We start from the raw sequence: 22,030 nt of genomic DNA, 5'->3' as shown, positions 1-22,030 counted from the left end.
TACTGTTAAGAATATTACAACCATAATTAATTATAATGTATCGCCGATATGCCTAGTAAAACATTTGTTAGAATTGGGTTCTGATTAGAAGGGACGTCAAAATTGTCCGAAATATTGTGCAGCATCACTGGTCTTATATAAAAATTGACAAGAAATGACAGAGATCAAAAGGGATCAAATTTAAAATGGAAATAAAGATAACATAAATATAGGATATCAATTGCGGTAAATCAGGCACATTATATACTTGAACAAAAGTCTGGTCACAGATGTTTGATATAAAACCCTCTTATCACTATATATATTGAACTAAAATCAATTAAATCAAATTATGTATGCAATTATAGAAACATTATATGGATCATGCATATGTTGATTTTAAGAGATTAAAATCATTTGATATGATTTATCCAGTAACTTATTTCTGAACAGAGTATGTCACCTTGTTTGTATTTAAATGTAAATATAATGCTTTATCTTTGATAGCATAATGTTTCTGGTAGTTGTATGGTATCAAATTTTCTTCAATTCTAGACTTGAAACAAGATTACTTCAAAGTAGCCAAATACATGTATATCATTTATATTTCCAAGGAGCATAACTTTAAAAAATCAATCCGCAAAGATTTTCAAATCCATTGCAGATATCACCAGTGAATCCTTTGACATAAATTTCATTATATTCCATTAGACATGATAGTGCAATAGAGCTTTTCTTTGCATTATGCAACATAAGTCATGTTAGTGCAATAGAGCCTTTTTTTTGCATTACTTGAAATTTCCAATTGACAAGCTCAACGCAAGATTTTGCATAATTCTATTTTAATCTGATGAGAACTGTGCATGCTCATGTCAATGGCTCATGCACATTATTATTAGCTCACCTGGCCTAAAAGGCCATGTGAGCTTTTCTCATCACTTGGCGTCCGTCGTCGTCGTCGTCGTCGTCTGTCGTCGTTAACAATTTTTCAAACATCTTCTCCTCTGAAACTACTGAATGGATTTGAATGAAACTTAAAATGATTGTTCCTTAGATTATCCTGCACAAAGTGTGTGCTTCGATTTTTGATCCGTCAAAAAACATGGCCGCCGTTACTTAAAATAGAAAATGCAGTTTTTGGCTTATATCGCAAAAACGGAAGCATTTAGAGCAAATCTGACATGGGGTAAAAATGTTCATTAGGTCAAGATCTATCAGCCCAGAAATTTTCAGATGAATCAAACAAACCATTGTTTGGTTGCTGCCACTTAATTGTTAATTTTAAGGAAATTTTGCAGTTTTTGGTCATTATCTTGAATATTATTATAGATGAAGATAAACTGTAAACAGCAAAAATGATCAACAAAGTAAGATCTACAAATAGGTTAATATGACCAAAATTGTCAATTGACCCCTTAAGGGGTAAATGTCCTTTAATGACAATTTTTCACAATTTGTTCATCATATTTGCTAACTTTAAAAAATCTTCTTCTCTGAAACTACTGAATGGATTTGGATGAAACTTAGCATGATAGTTCCTTAGATTATCCTGCACAAAGTGTGTGGTTCGATTTTTGATCCGTCAAAAAACATGGCCGCCCTTACTTTAAATAGAACATAGGGGTCAAATGCAGTTTTTGGCTTATATCTCAAAAACGAAATCTGACGGGGTAAAAATGTTCATTAGGTGAAGATCTATCAGCCCTGAAATTTTCAGACGAATCAAACAAACCATTGTTGGGTTGCTGCCACTTAATTGGTAATTTTAAGGAAATTTTGCAGTTTTTGGTCATTATCTTGAATATTATTATAGATAAAGATAAACTGTAAACAGCAAAAATGATCAACAAAGTAAGATCTACAAATAAGTTAATATGACCAAAATTGTCAATTGACCCCTTAAGGGGTTATTGTCCTTTAATGACAATTTTTCACAATTTGTTCATCATATTTGATAACTTTAAAAAATCTTCTCCTCTAAAACTACTCAACCAAATTCAACCAAACTTCATTTGAATGATCAGTAGGGTGTATAAAATAAAGTTTGTGTTTTATTTTCTATTTCGTCAAAAAACATGGCCGAAGGCATTGTTTACCAGGTGAGCGATTCAGGCTCTTGAGAGCCTCTTGTTTTTCAATAGTAATCAAACTAAAAGGTGATATTTCGATTTTTGAACTCTAAAAAATATTTGATCAAACTTAAAAAAAAATAAAGTTGGTACTAGACTTGCATTCAATAATGATTTTCTGTATCATTGATATTACAATGGGACATAACTCTCGAAAATATTCGATGAACTCTGCTTTTAGAATTAGTCTGACTGATATTACTGATTTTGACCAATGCTATAAATTCTGTTTAACTCCAATGAGAATTGTGGGTGCGAGAGTGCTCACAATGTTGATTTTCCATATTGTCGACATATCTAAGGGACAAGTCCCAAAACAATTAATGATCGATTGGTCCTAATTTTCTTATTCCTGAGGTAAAACTTTGACATTTATATTCCAATAAGCTTCAAATAGAATTGTTGGCACGAGATGGCACGAGAGCGGTTAAAATTTCCGTGTTATTTACATATGCAAAGGTATATTTCCTTCACCTGTATAATCGGTGGGCCTTATTTTACATGTTTAAGATATTACAGATGTTAATCATCACAAACCATTAACATACATCTTATTGCAATATGACCATAATTATAGCGTTTAAAATATTATCGGATGGCAGTCATCAGCCTGTCCATATCCCCTGAATTTATGTTTTCCATATATATATATATAAAAAAAAACTTTCGTTTTAAACTACATGCAACTGGTGTCATGAATGGAACCGCATACGCTATACGTTTTATAGCATTCCCTGTTTTACTTGATTCGTATAAACTCGATCATTATTTCTTCACATACTAGTGGTTCTTTTTCAATATGTTAACCAGCTCTAAATAGTGTTAAATATGAATAAACGAAGATATGTCAAAGTTGAGTTAACGAGAATACATGTACATGTAAACATATATAATTATAAGTTCTTTAAACCCAGAGTATGGACAATACATTCAACAGAGATAACCAAATGTCTGACACCAACATCATAAGTCTCTCTTTCTAGAGAAGGGACAGACAAAACAAAAAGCGATTACTGATCGATGTGGTCTCCGTCATTTAACTTTTACACCTTCATATATTCCAAGGGAGAAACAGTAAATACGGCGACGGAGTTGCAAATCTCTCTACTTTTCCTAATCCAGACTTAAATCACAAAAGAATACTTTGAGCAATTATCGATAACAGTTTTGGGCGATTACTGCATGGTTAATATTAAACTGGACAGCTTCAAGTGATATACTGAAGATCTTCTTTTTCTTGTAATGTGTTTGATTATATTTTAACTACGTAAAGTAAACGGTCTATATGCATGCACATTGAGTAAATTGTGCATGCTATTGTACAAAAGAGGAATGTTTGAAAAGATGTATGACAGTTATTATGTAGCTTTTTAAAGAAGTTCTGTTGGATAAGAATTTTAAACGTGTTTAAGAAACGTTACAACAAGAATAAACATTACTTTATTCTTTATCAAAAGTAATATAATCAAATTTATCTAGAATTTGTTCAGTCAAAATCAAAAAGTTGTAGAAACTTGCGTTTTTATTAAGGGGCAAGCTGAGGCCCGAGTACGGGTTCGGGACTTTCTCGATGCCGTTGAAGACCAATTCAGTGATGGCTTTCGTCAGTTTTCTGCTCTATGGTCAGGTTGCAGTCTCTTTGACATATTCCCTACTTCCATTCTCAATGTTATCAAACTTGAAAATCAAAGTGACTTAACATTCGTGAATATATGTCTTTTAGTATTACAAAAATTGCAAATTTGCATGTTTTTGTAATATTTTCCGTCGAAGGACATCGTTAACCAACATATTCTTGCATGTGTAAAGATCTAAAAGAAAGCACATATAGCTTTCGAATTCAGATCGAATGTTTGTATTGGTTCAGAGTGTCCTTCTTAGTAATTTTTATTAATGAAATTCAATATTTGTTCAATTCCTTCAAAATTCCTCAGAGCCAAATTGTAGCTCTGAGCCATCCGAAATAAACGGCCGTAGACGGTAGTTTTGCAAATAATACTTACATGAAGGTGTGATACAGTATTTCAGTAAAAATTAAAACATTTAGAAATGGCTCTGATGTAAAATTTATTCCGAAATTAATCAACCGGTTTTCTGAAACGTCGAGAAGACGCTAGAAAGTCAAGGATGTTTATTATTTAATTTGTTTTGAAGAATATTAAAATACTGATGTACTTTAGATGAAAGTTTCTTCAAATTACAATATACCGAAATTTCGTTAATTCACCTGATTGTACAACGTTGAAGATGAAAAGACGGTGTAATATCTAGCATGTTTAACATTTACTAAGATATTGCATTTCTTATGCTTATTTAAATGGAGAATTAATAACGCATGTTTTGGATGTATGATCGGTGTCTGTCTAATCATGTAAACAATTTATACCGGTTCTGTACATTAATGAGAAACATATTGCATACCTGCTTCATCTTTATAACACCAGATGAGATCTTTACCTTTTCTTCATTTCACCTGCAACATATGAAGAAGTTTTTTAATATACATTGCGTTGTAAAATGTAATTTGTACTCGATGTAAGAAACCCGAGAAAGAGCGTGAATAATTAGTAGAAAATAAAAGTAAAACTATTTAGAAATCCTCTTAATTAATTTCGCATATTTCATAGATATTGGCTCAAAGAAGTTCCAGTTGATAAGAAGAAAAAGACTTTAAATACATTTTACTACTTATTTAACAATAATGATCTAGTTAATTTTCGTTCATACTTATTTGCAAATGTTATTATAGCTTTGAAGAAATATTCTATTGGTTTTGGACATGTATTTGCACTAGTCTGCCTTTAATTTTTTAAACAGTTTAAAACAGAAATAAAATAATGCATCTTATAACGATTGAACTTGTGTCAAAATCATGACAGAGTTTTCTGTTTCGCTAAAACAGCTGTCATCAGAACAACTTGAAAGGAATGCCTCTTGCATGATATATATGTATCCTCTATGGAAGATTGAATGTTACACAAACAATGGTGTATAAACAGCTCATCACATTATTAGTAAAGACAATAATGCATCCATAATTCTAGTACAAAGTCATTCATACTGTCATCAAGTAACAAGTGAAACACACATTTGTCTGAGAGGTCTACATAACTATGCACTCTGTTTTTAGAAAAATGTGCAAGGATAGGTATCTTGTTGAATAATTTATTGTTGGAATAAGGCTGCAACTTTGTTTTTGAAGGATTTTTTTAAAAACTTGTAAGCTAATAACTTATTTTTTTTCGACAACAGGAGAAGAATAATTTTTTACAAATTATCATTTTTTATGCATTCATACACATAGAAAATGAATTGATGTAAAAGTGCGGACACATTTTTGCCAATAAAAAGATAAAGGTCATCTTCATTTATACTTATACATATATATACATATGTGGAAAGGTTACTCGGTTCACATAAATTGAGAAGATAATTACAAAGATAAATCTGCTAAAAAACCTTATGTGACATACGAGTTAACAACCTGTTTTTGTTTATATGAAACAGCTGTCTTTCAGCACATTTTTGTTGAGCCTTCGACTTAGTCGAAAAAGAGAGACTAAGCGATCCTATATTCCGTCGGCGTCGTCGGCGGCGTCCACAAATATTCGCTCTGTGGTTAAAGTTTTTGAAATTTTAATAACTTTCTTAAACTATACTTGATTTCTACCAAACTTGGACAGAAGCTTGTTTATGATCATAAGATAGTATCCAGAAGTAAATTTTGTAAAAATAAAATTCCATTTTTTCCGTATTTTACTTACAAATGGACTTAGTTTTTCTGCCGTAAACATTACATTCACTCTGTGGTCAATTGAAGTTTTTAAATTTTAATAACTGTCTTAAACTAACCTGGATTTGTACCAAACTTGGACAAAAGCTTGTTTATGATCATAAGATAGTATCCAGAAGTAAATTTTGTAAAACAATAATTCCATTTTTTCTGTATTTTACTTATAAATGGACTTAGTTTTTCTGCTGGGAAACATTACATTCACTCTGTGGTTAAGGTTTTTTTAAATTTTAATAACTTTCTTAAACTAACATGGGTTTATACCAACCTTGGACAGAAGCTTGTTTACGATCACAAGAAAGTATTCAGAAGTAAATTTTGTAAAAAAATCAATCCATTTTTTCCGTATATTCCTTTAAATAGACTTAGATTTTCTGCCAGGAAACAACACTTTCACTCTGTGGTTACAGTTTTTTAAATTTTAATAACTTTCTTATACTATTTTGGATTTGTACCAAACTTGGAGAGAAGCTTGCTTATGCATGATCAAAAGCTGGAATCTAGAGGAATATTTTTATTGATTTTTTTCCTCATTTTTGTTGAGCCTGTGCCGATTAACAGCAAAAGTAGGCGAGACACTGGGTTCCGCGGAACCCTAGAATGAATTTTTAATATTAGTTGCATTGATTTCACGTGAAACTTAAAGTTCCAGACCTCAACGTGTGATCTGTATGCCCAATAACTTAAGGTATCATTAGATCTTTCAAATTATTACAGCAGAATGCATTAAGTGTGCAGGTAAAGGTAGAATCATTGCTTGTAAGCTAAAGCGTGAAGTCATTATTATATTAGGTATACTACCCTCTCTTCTGATAAGTCTAGTCCTACAGATAGATTGGTTATCTGTCGGACTAGTCTAATCTTGAAGGAGGATAGGTTGCCTAATAATGTCTTCAGCTAGCAAGCAAATTGATTAACCAAAGATATTACCTACACACTCAATGCATTCTGCTGTAACATATATTTCATCAGCAAAAAGCTGGGCTTCAGAGTTACCGTAAAGCTAACTACCTACTCTACATGAGCGGTGTCAAACATATTTGGATGTTAAAAACATTCAAAGATATGTTAGAATACATGCAATATATCATATCTTTACTTTCGATGTATGCAACATTTCAACTCCTCTACTCTTTTTACACGTAATAGTAGTAGTATTCATAATTATAAACTTAGCGACAGATTGAAAGAATTAGGCCAAACTTTGTTTCAAACAAAAGAACGTAAAACTATATAGAAATATCTTGTTTACGGAAGGGATAAATTATACTTTGTAAAAACTCACAACATGCTAATAACGTTTCAACAAACAATCGGCATTCCTATGCACTGCAACTGTGCTTATTTTCCTGTCGATGTAGTTGTTCAATTATTGATATTAGACAAACTTCATAAAGGGGCATGAGGGGGTACTAATTGTTACATTGTCAACCGAAGGGAAGTATATAATATCCTTTGACTTCGCATTCCGGTATATAGATATGTCTTTTCACCTAAATAATTCAAAACGTGATGACTATAACTCCTTTGTTAAATCAAAATTGAAATAAGGGATACCACAGATACAGTTCAGTCTGCCTTACATCTTGAATTACATCTATAAATTGATAATGAGAGTCCGGTGAGAACAAAATTCAAGACAAAATAGATCATTTCAAATTTCAAATTGTGACCGTTCAGTTTCTCCGAAGCAATTATCCAGTCTTGCAGGGTCTACACATGGATTATACATCTCCCAGTTGAAACGATATTAATTTTAAGAGCTTGCGTTTCCTGTCATAATTTCCTTGACAGATGATCTCTGCTTACAAGGAATTGTATTGAACCAATGATTCCTATGGAGTTGTCATTTTGGTAGTTTTACGGGTCACCCGATGCTCTCATCAGTTGGTTGACCGTTATGAATTAAGTGTCCTTGTCGTCTTGTTTGTCTTATTTATAACACTGTAGTCTGTATATATGGATATAACAGCAGTGAGCACTGACTCATGCATAGAACATACCATTAAGTAGTGGCATACACGTAAATATTCAAATCAAGTATATAAACGACACGTGCCACTATTCGAGTAAATAAAATTTATGGTAAAATGCCCATATCCTGTAGTATATGTTTCAACAATCAAGCGACTATCGGTATTTTAAAAGACTTGTTTTTGCTCCAATGAAAAGCTACATTGTCTGATCTTGACCTAGATTTTCAGTTTTACTATATCCATACTGTCGAAGATATGATAGGTTAACCGTTGTATGAGTTTGGGGCATTTACAAGTCTGGCTGATGTCACATTACCGTTATTTCTTTTTCTTGTTTTGGTCTCTGATATTAATTGTTGACGCCACGGTGTGCTTTGGTTTGTGTGTCGCATTCTGCAAGTCAGTTATAAGCCTCACCTAAACCTGACCTTTTTTCACGGACTATACATTGACATACGTACAACTATTGTAAACTCTCTGATATTAATTGTTGACGCCACGGTGTGTTTTGGTTTGTGTGTCGCATTCTGCAAGTCAGTTATAAGCCTAACCTAAACCTGACCTTATTTTCACGGACTATATATTGGCATACGTACAACTATTGTAAACTTGTCTATATATCGTCTATATATCTTTATTTGCAAATTAAGTCAGTCACTTGGACATCATAATTCTATAGATTAAATTCGGAAACAAGTAAAACAGCACTTGTGCAAATGTGGGCATTTTGTTCTCGTAATAACCATTATTAACCATACTTAATATATACACCGTAATTCAAAACTAAACATGGAAATTCGCCCACAATTCTTTTCTGTGCGTTTTGGTTTCCATGGTAAAGCAAAAAGTCTATACTGCACTCTCATAAAATTCCGTTTAATGTGCATATGCGTTGTAGTAAATCAACAAGCTGAAAGAATTAAGTAACATTTCTTCTATAAATGTCACTGGAACATTCAATTAGATATTGAATCGTATATATATCTTTATTTTTTCTATCATTAGATTTTTTTCCCTGTACTGCACCTCCGAGTCTGCAATTGATAATTTCTTTTCCGATGACACAATACACACATGCTGATCGATATGGACGTCAGATTGCCTAATGTGTTTAATTCTTATACCGACTACAAACATGGAAATTCCATGTTTTAAGCCTATATTTGTAGAACTTAGTGATTTCTGTGTATTGTATTGTATCAGTGCAATGAGATGGTTTTATTCGATGTTGTTTATCATCATGTAACGGTGCTGATCCTCGGTTTTATGTATAAGGGAATTGTAATAAATAAATCAGACTATATAAGAATGTTGCAAGTAATCATTTTCAGATTACGATACGATATACAAAGTATTTTACTTTGAACATGACATACATTGGTTGCAATGGTGAAAGAAATCATAGCTGTAATTTCACTCCCCTGACGTCATACAATTCGATGAATCAAAACGAAGATATGGTTGCTTAATTGGATAATCTTCAATATAAAGTCCTAAAAAAAAAATCAAATTCGAAAATCATTATCAACTCCTAACTAATAATGCAATCTTTCTGTATTGTAGAGTTTTCTGCGTCTTTCTTGTGTGCATATTTTTAGTTTCACGCTTTCTGTAGTTTCACCATACAGTATACTTAAAATGCTTATTAATTTTCGTGCGTTTGTCTCTTATTTGCTTAAAGATGATTACTGTTCAGGTTTTACAATTTGTTTAAGGATGTACTTAGGTGAGGTTAGGTTAAAATTAATAAATTAAAAAGTCAAAATTGATACTTTAAGCTGTTAGAGCATCACTTAAGGATAAAAATAAGCTAAAAATATTGATAGGTCGTGGACCTCCTTTTCGAAATATTTGAGATTTAAAATATGGCGGGAAAAGACTGAGACTTTTACCTTATATTTGCATTGGTATTATTTGGTCTCAAAACAAAAGAAAGAAAAGACTTCTAAAATTTTGGTAAATGACCTTTCACAAGGTATTAAATCTTATATGAAAAAATAAATGGGTGTTATGGGGCAAAATATTTAATATTGTGTTGTATGGAAATACACCATGAAGTCCGAACATTTGACACAAATTCCAAAACCTCACCTAAGTACATCCTTAAGGACAGTTTAAAATTTAATTGGACATTGAATGGTGTTACATATCCACGCAATTGACGACATTGAAACTCAAACAACATGTCTGCCTTTTATGGTAAAGCACAATCTTCTTACCGATGACTCAATTAGACTAAGTGAAAAAGCAAACGAATAGCGCTTTTTTTGGTCCTCATCTTGCTAGATGATACCACTGGATTTGCAAATTGAAGACCAAAGAGGCGAAACAATACCAAACTTCGTCAAATATACAACAGATTAAATACTATAAACTTAACCATTTATGTTTATATCATAAACACCATATAGAGCTATGTAGCTAAGATTGAGATTAAAAGATGTAATAAAGATATATGTATATGTCTTCCGCGTGAAACTAAATCGACCTCTTTGTCAATCTGAGGATCTGGGGCCCAATGGAAATTAGGCGTTTCTTGCATGTTTCCAAATCCTTAATATATATTTATATATATAATCACAATCGGTTACTTTAGAAATCAACACTAAAATAAATTCTTAGCTTAGTTATACTTACTTAAAATTTACGCATGGAATGCTCAAAGTAGGTTAAAACCGTCTTTAGCTTTAATCAATTCCATGCAAACGTAAAAACATTGAATGGTCGATGACATTATTTCGACCGAGAACCCACAGCCCAGTAGCATTAAGGAATTGCTTTCAAAGGGTTAGGCATATAAGGAGGGCTGAAAACGGAACCGAAAGTCTTCATTTTCAAACAACTGTTTATAGGTCGTGATTATGTTGAAAGTACACTGACAAAATTAAATTGAACTGGTATTATATTACTAAGTATTCATGAAACAATCAAATATCTAAAAAAGAAATCTGTCTAAAATGGTTAGAATATAGGGGTAAAGAGGTTCAGATCAGATTTCGGTCATTCAGCACAACATCCATAATTTTCAATTTGTTTACGATTCGCTTTGCTATAAAATACCAAATATCATATGGATCTCTGCACGTTTGACAATAATGGAGAATGATATCATTTGTGTTACATTATCAAAGTTCCGGGTTCGTAGGTCAACTGGAACAAGTCTTCCTATCCGTATGTTTTATTCTCATTTTATACAGATATATGATAACAATCTTACATAAATTCGCAAGGATTCCAAGAACGTTTCGAACAAGCTAATTTGGTGTTTATAACACGGCGGTATTTAGAGAAAAGATAAGAAAAAACAACAAAACATACGGACTGGTTGACGCTTAGTTACCGCTAATGACTTACATCGGCCCTTTAGACAAGTCTATACAGAAAATCGTATTTACAATTAATTTTGTTGATTTTAAATGATATATGTAGTCAATAACATTTCCGTAACCAAGAAACTGGTCAAGAATAGTTTCTATTTCAAATATGTCAATGGATACATACATGTATATCAATACCAAATATGAGGAATAGTCAGCTATGCAGGAATAATTTGCTGCTGAAATATGCACGAAAGTCTAACTAAAACTGTCTTATTCTGAGTTTTCTGTAAGAGACGTGCTCAATAAGCGCTGTCTCAAAATCGTTACCTTCATAGCCAAGAGTAGGTCAGCTGAGCTGAACATTAAAACTTCGAAGTGTACATTTGGCCAGACATAAAAGGCCGTGAAATCAAGATAAGGTCAACGGTTTCCAACATAAGGGTCAAGTTCTTCAAGTACATAACCACGTCTCTTTGTTTTAAAAAGATGTCGTATGCAACCAGTTACCTATCAAAAACAGTTACTAAAAAAAAACATACAGCAAGGCACTTATGTTCTTTAACTTCATTTTTATCAGAAGTGGGTTTTGAAACACAATGCTCAATTGCGAGGGTAAACAATCAACAGAACACTCACCTCAATGTGAATTAACCCTGTATACTCTCAATTACTATAATTGAACGCCTGTTTATTGATTCTTGCAATAAATAAGACTAAATGTTTAAATTGAGAACTTCAAATTTATTTTCGGTATATAGCCTTTGAAGTAATACATGTAAATGCAAACAAAAAAATCGTCGTCAATGATGGCTTCCTTTCAATAAAATGATTTCACGCAAAGCAAGTTGACCTTATTGAATATACAGGTCATGTAGAGTATTGAAAAAAATAATGTTGTATTGATTTGTAAAAAAGCAAGCGTTTTCTCTATGAATGCTCTAGAAATAATATTACTTTAAAGAGGATATCGACCAAACCAAATTAGACATTTACTGCTTTACCCTTTTTTGTTGTACATAGGTTCCGGAAGATGAAATGCATAATCAATTCTGTAGATGAAATAGTAAAAAACACGTTGTAGTTTATAAATTTGATGGCGTTATTTATTAGAAAGAGGGCTACAAAAATCACCAATTAAGTATTTGGTATCGATTTAATACAGATAGAAAGATAAGTGTTATGTTGGAGATGGATATTGTCTCCAAGTGACAAGATAATACATGGAAGCTTTATTTTTGTCTCAACTAGGATTCGTTTGAATGATTTAACCTACGAAGAGGTACCTATTACAGTAAGTGTCTTATATATATTCTAGACATCAAAACGATACAGGAAAACATTTATCACATATCTTACATACTAGAATGTAATTATTGAGGATTGCAATGATTCAAATTATAACTATATTGATTATTATAGCAAAGCTGTCATCGAGGGACAGCTTCATGAAGCTTTTATAATTCTTTGCAGGAACGGCGCGCCTAATTAGCTATGGTCATAAGTATTAATCTGATGGCGAAAGTGTTCCAATCAAAGTAGGTTAATTTAAGAATGGTTAAGCCAATCGTTGGAAAGTTTGGTTAAGTTTACATCAATATTCATTATTATAAACTGGACTGGTTTTAAATTTAAAATGCAATGTTTGATTTACCCCCCGGAAAAAGGGGTACCAGTCAAAAGTAGAAAAAATGGAATTACTGATTCAAATCGTGTTATTACAATCAAAATAAAATGCCAATACTATATGTGATTATATGTAGACCAAGTGAAAATTTTAATGAATAATTTAAAAACCTATTTTAGTTGCATTGATGTTTGACACATCCGGCATAGTCATGACGTCTTAAAAACGCATGTTACTATTTATATCGTGACACAAAAAATGCAAACAAACAAGAGATTAGTAAGCTTTTAAACATGGATGAAATATTTTATCGAAACTTATTTATTTATGTCTTCAAATAACTGTATATTTTAAATCAAAATGTATCCTATTATAATAAAATGGCGGAATGGGGCATTGCAGAACCGGTCTTGTCCGTACAAAGAATTTTTGTGTACGTGTGGTTGGTTAACTACAACTCGTTAAAACAAATTATGCAAACTAGCTTGAACAATCTTCACCCAACTTGACAAACGAGAGTATAACACCAATTGAAAAAAAGGATAAAAGGTTAGGTCAAAGTCATGAACCAGAGTAAAATCTTCCAAAAATTGCAAGCTTACAGGTCGGTGGCTAATCTTCTCGAAACCTCGACTTTATTCCGGCAAAGACAGGATTAAATGTATTGATTTTCAAGAGAACTCAAAGGTTGCTTAGAACACTTAAAGTTAAGGGTTTAGATTTATAAAAAAGGCTCGGTTTCCCATGTGTATATTTATAATTAGAACATTTTGGAGAAGTATGCAACAGAGCATCAAGTTCTTTTTTTTTTAGATAATCATACAATGGGAGGGTTGGTGACTTCAAACTAGTCTTACCCCGCCACATTCTGTTTGTTTAAATAAGAAGATGTGGTATGAGTGCAAATGATACAACTCTCCATCCAAGTCACAATGTATAAAAAGCTATCAATTAAAGTACAAAGTACGGTCTTGAACACGGAGCATTGGCTCACATCGAACAGCAAGCTATGAAGGGCCCAAAATGACTCGCGTTTAACAATTCAAACTGGAAAAACAACGGTCTAATCTATATAAAAGAGAAACATTTACATGTATGAACCACACTAATAAACGACAATCATGTAACTGTGACTGTCCCAAGTCAGGTGCCTGTAATTCAGGGGTCCTTCTATAGCTGTTAATTCCCAAGTCATTTGGTCTCTTGTTGAGAGTTGAATCATTGGTAATCATACCACATCTTCTTATTTAATATAATTTTTATATATTAACTGCATAATCAATCTTTTTTCGAAATTGGTTCATTAAATTCATCGAGAGGAGGTGACCCTTCAACTTACGCATGAAATGGGCCCAAGTAAATATCTCGCCAACATGGCACGGGCTTTACAGCTAGTAATCTGTATTTCATTTGATATATACTCAATCTGCATGAACAGAGGCCGACAAGAATTGACTAAGATTGATCGGTCAAAAAAGGGTCAAGGGTCTAAAGTGGAAAAAATGTCAAAAAACTTCAGATTTAGATATTTAGGTTGAAGCCATTTGCAAAAATAAACAATTTGTGTTAAGTCGGGTTGTTATGGGATATTTTGGTCTGCTATCAACCCTTTCTGCAAAAATACCCCATCACCAAATCAAGGAACATGATAAACATTACAAAGTCTACTTTAAGCTACTGGGACTTTTCGCGTGCACATATAATCAATGTACCAATATGCTAAAACATATGGTAATACATCCTTTTAGAGAGGTTGTAGGTGCGAATCCACGATTTTGAAAAGCGTAGGGGGCTAGCAAGTCAGCGTTTAGAGTGATACTTGAAAGACAGTTTACGCATTTATCATATAAGAAGCACCATAAGTACCCTCTCCCCTTAATCAGCCTCTGAATAAGACTTTAGAATAATTGAATAATCATTTGTTCGACTGAAATTGACTAAAACTAAACTTAAAGGTATTTTTATAACAGAAATATAAACCTGATCAGGATATCGAAACATCTTATTTAACTGTGTAAACTCTATCGAAACACAGCACATATTAGCAGATCATGAAAAATTCAAACAGTATAGATATATCAGTTCGAGTCTTGTTCTGCTTGTGCTGTATAAATCAGATCAAATGTGCCAAATTTATAGTACATTACTGGCGGATCCAGGATTTAAAAAATAATTGAAAGTATTTAGGAGGACGCATGTCGTTTTAAATGATATGTTAGGTCGCTTGCTCTCCCGCACAAAAAAAAACCCGTACACACCTTGCATTCAAAAACATTTGATCGTCATGGTCATTTTTGCATAAAGTATGCCTTCGTGTAGAAAATATCTTTCGGGAAAATCAAAATTTAAGTAAATTGCCATAAAATTTCCCATGTTTTCGCTTTTAAAAAACAAATAATTAAGACGGGATTGTATAACGACTAGGACGACTACCCAAGAGAGATCACGAGAGTCTCACAAGACAGACAAACACGTTTATTTCGTCTTCTGCATGGTGCATAGTTTTATAGCTTTCTATAAGAGGGTAGTAATGCCCTTTTTACCGTCAGGCGTCAAACGGTCATTTTCAGCTACCGTTAGCGTCAAATTGGTTAAGATTTTTACCGTGATTCGTCAAACAATCCTCATCGTTATTCGTCTGAGGCCTCAAATAATTATCGTTACCGTCATTTTTGGGGAAAATTTAACGTGATTCGTCAAAATCAGTCAATTTTATTATCGTCTAAAAGAACGTGTACATTTTATCGTCATGCATAAAAAATTACCGTTAACGTCATTTGGCAAAAAGTTTCACCGTGATTCGTCATGAAGGTACCCCCATTACCACCCTCCTATAACTATCTATAGTGAAATGTGAATTATACCAAAAATATAAAACGTCTCCATGCATAGTTAAAAAAACTCTTATACAAATTCGTCAAATACAGCAGTGATTAGCACATTCATTATGATTGCATGACAAAAATAAGTTCAATCACACCACTGAATTGAAGGCTTTTTATATGCCATGGATACATTTTGAGTTCGTTCTGTCTGTTTCAAGACTAAATGGATGAAGATCTGATTAATCGTATTAGAATGCCAGTTTATTTCAAAGCCCCATATTGCCATAGTCAGAGATTATCATGTCTCTGCCATGACTCTGCCATGGTCAAGAATTTTCCGGAAATAGTGCATTTCTATTTTTAAAAATCCCGCAAATAAAACTTTGCTCCGTTGCTTATTTTCAAAATGACGTTTCCTGTTTTTGGCACCGCTATCAAAATGCTTTTTCCATTTGATATATATATATGGGTTGCATACCATCACATGTCACCATTGCAGAACATACTTGGCACTGTCCGTTAAACTACTAGAAGCAGGCTTATTTCTACTGTATCATGAGTGTATGACTACTTTTTGTGACGAATAGATTTTAAAATGGTTTAAAAAAAGATATGAAATGTCAAAATCTGAAATGTATTATTACGATGCTTACAGTTCAGAACCAATAAAAATGAAGGTATGGGTAATTTACTTTTACTATAAGATATCCAACAGATATCTGGAGTCCCCCTCCCCTTGTGCCTTTTTATATATTATATCAAATGGAGTTTGGTTATGAATATTTCTTTGTTGTGTTGGTCAAAGCAACATTATACAGATGCAGACAAACATCCTTTAGTATTGGGAATGTGGAACTCTTGCCAACCGCATAGAGATCATAGAGCTTTTGTTGTATTCATTATACAAAATGTAGTAAATTATCGGGTGACGTTCATTTCGAGGAATAGTTGTCTTGTCATTATAGTCAGTTGCGGATCCAGAACTTTTCATAAGGGGGAAAAGGGGGGGGGGGGGGCGCGCTGACTGACTGCTATCAGTGATTCAGGCCCTATATAAGCAACCAAATTTTTCCCACGAAAAGGGGGGCTGGCCCCCAATGCCCCCCCCCCCCCCCTGGATCCGCCTATGATAGTACATAAACATAAATATTGTGACCGATAATCATTTTTAGAAGATAATAATATTCCATTTTAACTGAGTAACTCAGTTGATATCATGGTGGCTAGTTACTGTGTATGGGATCGGGTCTGATCCCACCCGTAAAGTAATTATAAAAAGCTATAAAGTGAACCAGACCCTACCAATATGAAATATCGTCCCAACATACTGTTAAATTTATAAATCTCACAAAATCAAATAACCGCGCCAAAAAACTTCATCGACCTCCAAAGGTGAAGAGCTGTCATATATTATGTCAAATCAAATGTGCTAGGTAAAGATAAACAACGTTTTTAATTTTCGCTACGAATTTTGTTGTTTAAGTCTATGGCGACATTAGATAATGTGAATAATTTGGAACTCGATTTATATATGTGTGCAAATTATGGTATTATGATTTGAAGGGAATATATATACATTTCACCTGAATTAATCTACAGGTAACAAGGTAAGATGTCAACTTTCCGCCATGTAAACATACACATATACAATCGACATATATTTAAATCAAGGATAATTTTCTTTGTGTTATGTCTAAAACCATTCCATTGATCAATAAATACATTTTCATCAGAAAAATGAACTGATCACGAGTAAAAGCCATTTTACTAACTTCGCAGTAATTATAGTCACGTTTTCTTTAAATTGTATTGTTATTTTTACGGGAAAATAGCTTGTATTGTTAAGGTGATTGGAGACTCGAATGACATTAAAACGAACTGCCTTTCCTTGGTAACAGAAAAATGTTCAAAAAGGATTATTATCTATTGCATGTATATTGCCCTCTAGTCAATATTAACAAATTTTAGTTACCCTAATAGATTGTAACATTAGATAATGTTGAGAGATAATATATCAGTATATCCTTTAATACACCATTTAACATTAATGTGGTTTGTCATAGCATTTACCTATATGTTCCGGTAGGATTTAGTTTGTGTACCACTAGATTGGGAGAGAGACTGAACAGGGAACGAAATTGTCACATTTACAATAATTTATCATAGGTAAAACGGATACAGGACTCATTGCAAACCATTAGAAACGTTAACACTGACAGTATGGCGAACACATCATCAGGAAAGGAAAAGGATCAAAAGAGCAAACGAAAACTCAAGGATAAGGAAAAAAAGGAAGCCGTTGCCTTACTTGGTGGGGCAGGCAGTAAGCCACCTAAGGTATGTTCGTGACTGACGTGCAGTGATTTGAAGTCGTGTTGAGTGAGATTTATAGTCTAAACACTTTGTTTGTTTGAATGTTTCATGTTGTAAAATGTTTGATGTGATTCTTCTTTAAAAACGTACGAGTTATGAGTTCTCTACTGACTACTTTCACCAGGTGGTCCTTGAAAACTATTATTTTTCATTCAAAATCAACAAATTGTGTCAGTTCTTTGCAAAATTTGTTGGAAAAACCTTAAGTTCAGACAACTGTCACACATTACTTTGGTGCTACCACTTTTCGAGAGCTCTGTAAGTTGAATACCAACTTATTGGCTTTTACTTTGGGATAGGGTGGGGATACAATTTTCGACAACACATTCAAGTACAAATCAGTATCTTCTTATTTATAAATTGTTACAAAGTTGTATGATATTTAGTATTCAGTATCTGTTTTTTAATGATAAATTATGTTGTGATATATATTTACATATTAAACATAATATTTCTTTACCTTTTTCTTACGTAATTTCCATTTGGAAAGCTTTAAATTCGAATATATATTACATAAAAATTACATTAATATTTGGTTTTCTTTGTTGATGACATTTCTAATGTTCTTACATGCCGTGACATGGGGTATGCATTATATGTTAAATAAATTTCATACAGTTGGAATTCTGAAATAATGTAGAAACCAGTGAAATATAAACATTTGTTAAAGTTTTAATGAAAGGAACAAAGAAGTGTTATTGAAGTGTTAAACAGTAGCGTGTATTTCCAGTTGTTAAAACCTTTGAAGGGAAACCCCGCGTCCAGAATGGCCGTACAAAACAGTATGTAATGTACAATGTATTGGATTAATTTAGGTGTTAAACATCGAACATGTATTGTTTTGCCAATTTCATCAGATAGAGATGAAAGGTGACATTGACAGCTATAAAAATTTGTCATTTCTAATTATGATACTGCATGTTATGATTACATGTTATCGTAATGTGTCCACTGTACATGCACTTGAATATGTATGCTGGAATGTACACATATGTAAGTGTGCTCTTCTACCAAGATATTAAAAAAGGACAAAATGCTAAAGGACAGACATGAATTTTACGACTTGTTATGACCTCAGGCAATGCAATGGCCAGTCAGGACATTTAATTTTACCTACTATAGAGATTTAAACTTAACACATGTTTATAAAGATGAAAGAGTATTATACATACATGTTTTACCTCAGTTCACAACAAAATTATAGTGGTCCATGATAGGGCCTTTAGGTCAGCATTTTTGTCGACTTATATTATTGGTTTTGCTCTATACTAAGTTTAACGAACTTGTGTTTATATTTTGTACCCACGATAAAAACAGGATAGATTGATTGAAGTTTGCTTAATGTTCAGTTGCAAATATTGGACGAGAAAAATAGGAACAAACCCAAAATGGAGGTTCTGTAATGAATGGGTTTATCTCATTGTTGAAGGCCGTACAACATATATAGTTGCCTTCTTCTTCGTCAGCTGGTCTCTTGTGGAGAATTGACTTGTCTCGTTGGCAATCATACCACATCTTCTTATTTATGTATATAATGGAAGTATGATCATACCGACCTTTTGCCTTGGAAGGAGACTATCACCCCTATGAATAAATGCAAGGGTTCATAAACTTGTAAAACGTTGCTCTCTCTATACACGACTCGTCACGAACAGTTTCGGTGCTATGGTTAAGGTACAAAACCAAAAATATTTTTTGGCTGATTCCCCGGTCGTTTCTTGTTTTATTTTTTTTTCATATGCAAAACTAGCTAATAAAATGTTAGATGCTATGGAGGCGATCGTTCGTTTTTGAGATAATAATTTTTGGGGTGGTTAAATTCTGTTTTAAGTTTTGTCTGATGACTATCCATTACCTACTGGTGAGTTATGTCAGCATTGTCTTATAAAAATAAGTTATATGTTTCATCGTGTCATTTATGGCGATAAATCTTCCGCTACCGGAACTTAATTACATCAAAAATCAATCGGACAAAAAATACAGTCCGGAGCAACTTTTGATGAAGTTCTGATATCTAATATTATAGACACCATATACGGATTCTTTTCCTCCTGCCAATTACAAAACAAAACTTATCTGCGTCGTATTTTTTTCTCTCATGGGACTCAAATCGAGTCCACTGAGTCTGGAATATTCAGAGGTTCAGAAATAACAATTCAACTTACATGTTACAAATAACATTTGGTTGAACTGGAATGTGGCATTTGAAATATACTCACCTTCAGTTTTGCTTTTGGTAAAAGTTATTTAATTTGGACTAAGCAATAGGCAATGGATAATCAGGGATGTTTATTTCAAAAGGTTACCGAAGATATGAGGTACAGATACTTATTTGGTTTTGGGCTAAGTTCATTCGGAATAACGTGCTGTTGTAATCAACGTCATAATTCATTTTTATAAATCATCTTTTTATAAGAGTATTAATAACAGAGAAGAGCCGGGTTTCATGTACAATGCGATTGATTTGGATAAAATACCACAGAAGTGTTCGTTTAATACACTTCACGGTAACTCTTTTCGACAATGTGATATTTTACAAATTGCATAGACAAAAATTATTGAAGCCGTAAAAACAAGGGCATATACACTTGAAATATAGTCACCTGTTCTGATCTGAATTGAAATATAATATGGGGTTTCAATACGTTTAATCAAAATTTCAGCTTTTAATGATATGCCTGTCCAGTTCTAAAGTTGATGACCTCTTGTTCATGTTGACTTCTCTTTGTTGTAAAATAATACGCGAGGTTGAAGAACCAGAAAGATTAACTCCTTCATGAATATTAGACCCCGCCACTTGGTTATGTGACTGTCCTAAGTAAGAAACTTATAGTTTAAAGGTTGTCGTTGGTACTTGTCTGTCATATTTGTAAATTTACAGTCGCTTAACATTCTCTCTTAGGCCTTTTTCAAAACGATATTTGGAATTATATTAAAAGAAAGTCTCCTCTGTTTTGCACAATGAATCCCCAATTGTGTTGCTGAAACATTCATATTATATACATATCTTTGAAATATTTCATGGTTCTTCTTTTTGTCAATTGTATTTCTGGTTTTCACATGACAAAAATAAAACTCCCTTCATACCAAAACCCATGAAGAAACATTCCAATAATTAAATTCATTAGAGCTATGACATAATGCCATCTTGAAACCAAGGGATTGAGGATAGCAATCTCGTTTTTGTCGCGTTTGTTAAAATATTTGTGTGAAATTGAAATCAATAAATGATAGGCACATCAAACTTGCTGTTGTGAATGATGAGTACTGAACAAGGATGTAGAATTTTTACAATAGAAACCACGATGGAACAGGTATAGTAGTTTCCTTTCCATATACATGCATGCATGAGGTATAGATGTTTTATGTTTTCTTAATAAAAAAAAAAAGGGAGCCGCGAGCTAGTAGGGACGACAAAAAAGAATAAATCCAGAAGTTATATCAAGTAGTAGCTGACGTGATCCCTGTTGAATTAAATGATGAACTGAAAAGGTTTTACTGTAGATAAAATTAAAGAGCGACATATATTTATTTTTTTGTAAATGGTTGACATTTGATGGAATACATGTTTGAAAAGAAAGAATTTGGTGACACTGCTTTGGAAGCAATCGATAAAATTCTCATTTTGAATATTTAATGCTGCAAAATAAATAATAGTGGTTTAGTGTATAGTGTCGAAAATAAATTGCTCATGTTTCGAGTTTCGAGCAACAATTATAATTTAATGTAATATGATTGTAATAAAAAAATATGGAAGGACATGATGAAGGCGAATTTATTTTTCTGCTTAATACATCTGATGTAACGGCTATAGCTGTTGATTCTCATTTGGCTTAAATTCGAAAATGATGAACAGTTAGAGAGCTGGATTTTGAATATATTACTACATAAATAAGTCAACAGCCGACACAGTAAAAGATGGTGAAGACGTTTATCTTCAGAAGCTATAAAATCTTGCACCCCTCCCCCCAAAAAAGCAAGACAAACAAACCAAATTAAAATTTGTATCTT

General features: G+C 32.8%; 1 protein-coding gene and 1 long non-coding RNA gene across 6 annotated transcripts in view; one reads left to right on the top strand and one right to left on the bottom strand.

Moving 5' to 3' along the window:
* Nucleotides 1-22,030, bottom strand: part of LOC139526556 (uncharacterized) — a 93,661-nt gene that overhangs the window by 19,397 nt on the left and 52,234 nt on the right. The window contains exon 3 of the long non-coding RNA XR_011665160.1: nucleotides 4,530-4,581. This is a non-coding gene — a long non-coding RNA (uncharacterized lncRNA). The remainder of the gene's footprint in view (nucleotides 1-4,529; nucleotides 4,582-22,030) is intronic.
* LOC139526463 (tetraspanin-18-like) overlaps nucleotides 1-22,030 on the top strand; it is a 44,019-nt gene that overhangs the window by 1,863 nt on the left and 20,126 nt on the right. Inside the window, exons 1-2 of one of the 5 annotated variants that reach the window (XM_071321632.1) lie at nucleotides 12,197-12,488; nucleotides 17,813-17,983. The exons of 1 other annotated variant lie outside the window; for it this stretch is intronic. In XM_071321632.1, coding sequence (XP_071177733.1) covers nucleotides 17,867-17,983 — 117 coding nt within the window. In that variant the 5' untranslated portion in view covers nucleotides 12,197-12,488; nucleotides 17,813-17,866. Of the gene's footprint in view, nucleotides 1-12,196; nucleotides 12,489-16,064; nucleotides 16,324-17,024; nucleotides 17,254-17,812; nucleotides 17,984-22,030 lie in introns of those variants that run through there. 3 more of the 5 variants (XM_071321622.1, XM_071321627.1, XM_071321615.1) reach the window with 3 other exon arrangements.

Source organism: Mytilus edulis, chromosome 1 (assembly GCF_963676685.1).
Source record: "Mytilus edulis chromosome 1, xbMytEdul2.2, whole genome shotgun sequence".
NCBI classification, from domain to species: Eukaryota; Metazoa; Mollusca; class Bivalvia; order Mytilida; family Mytilidae; genus Mytilus; species Mytilus edulis.
This window is presented reverse-complemented; position numbering and strand designations above follow the sequence as displayed.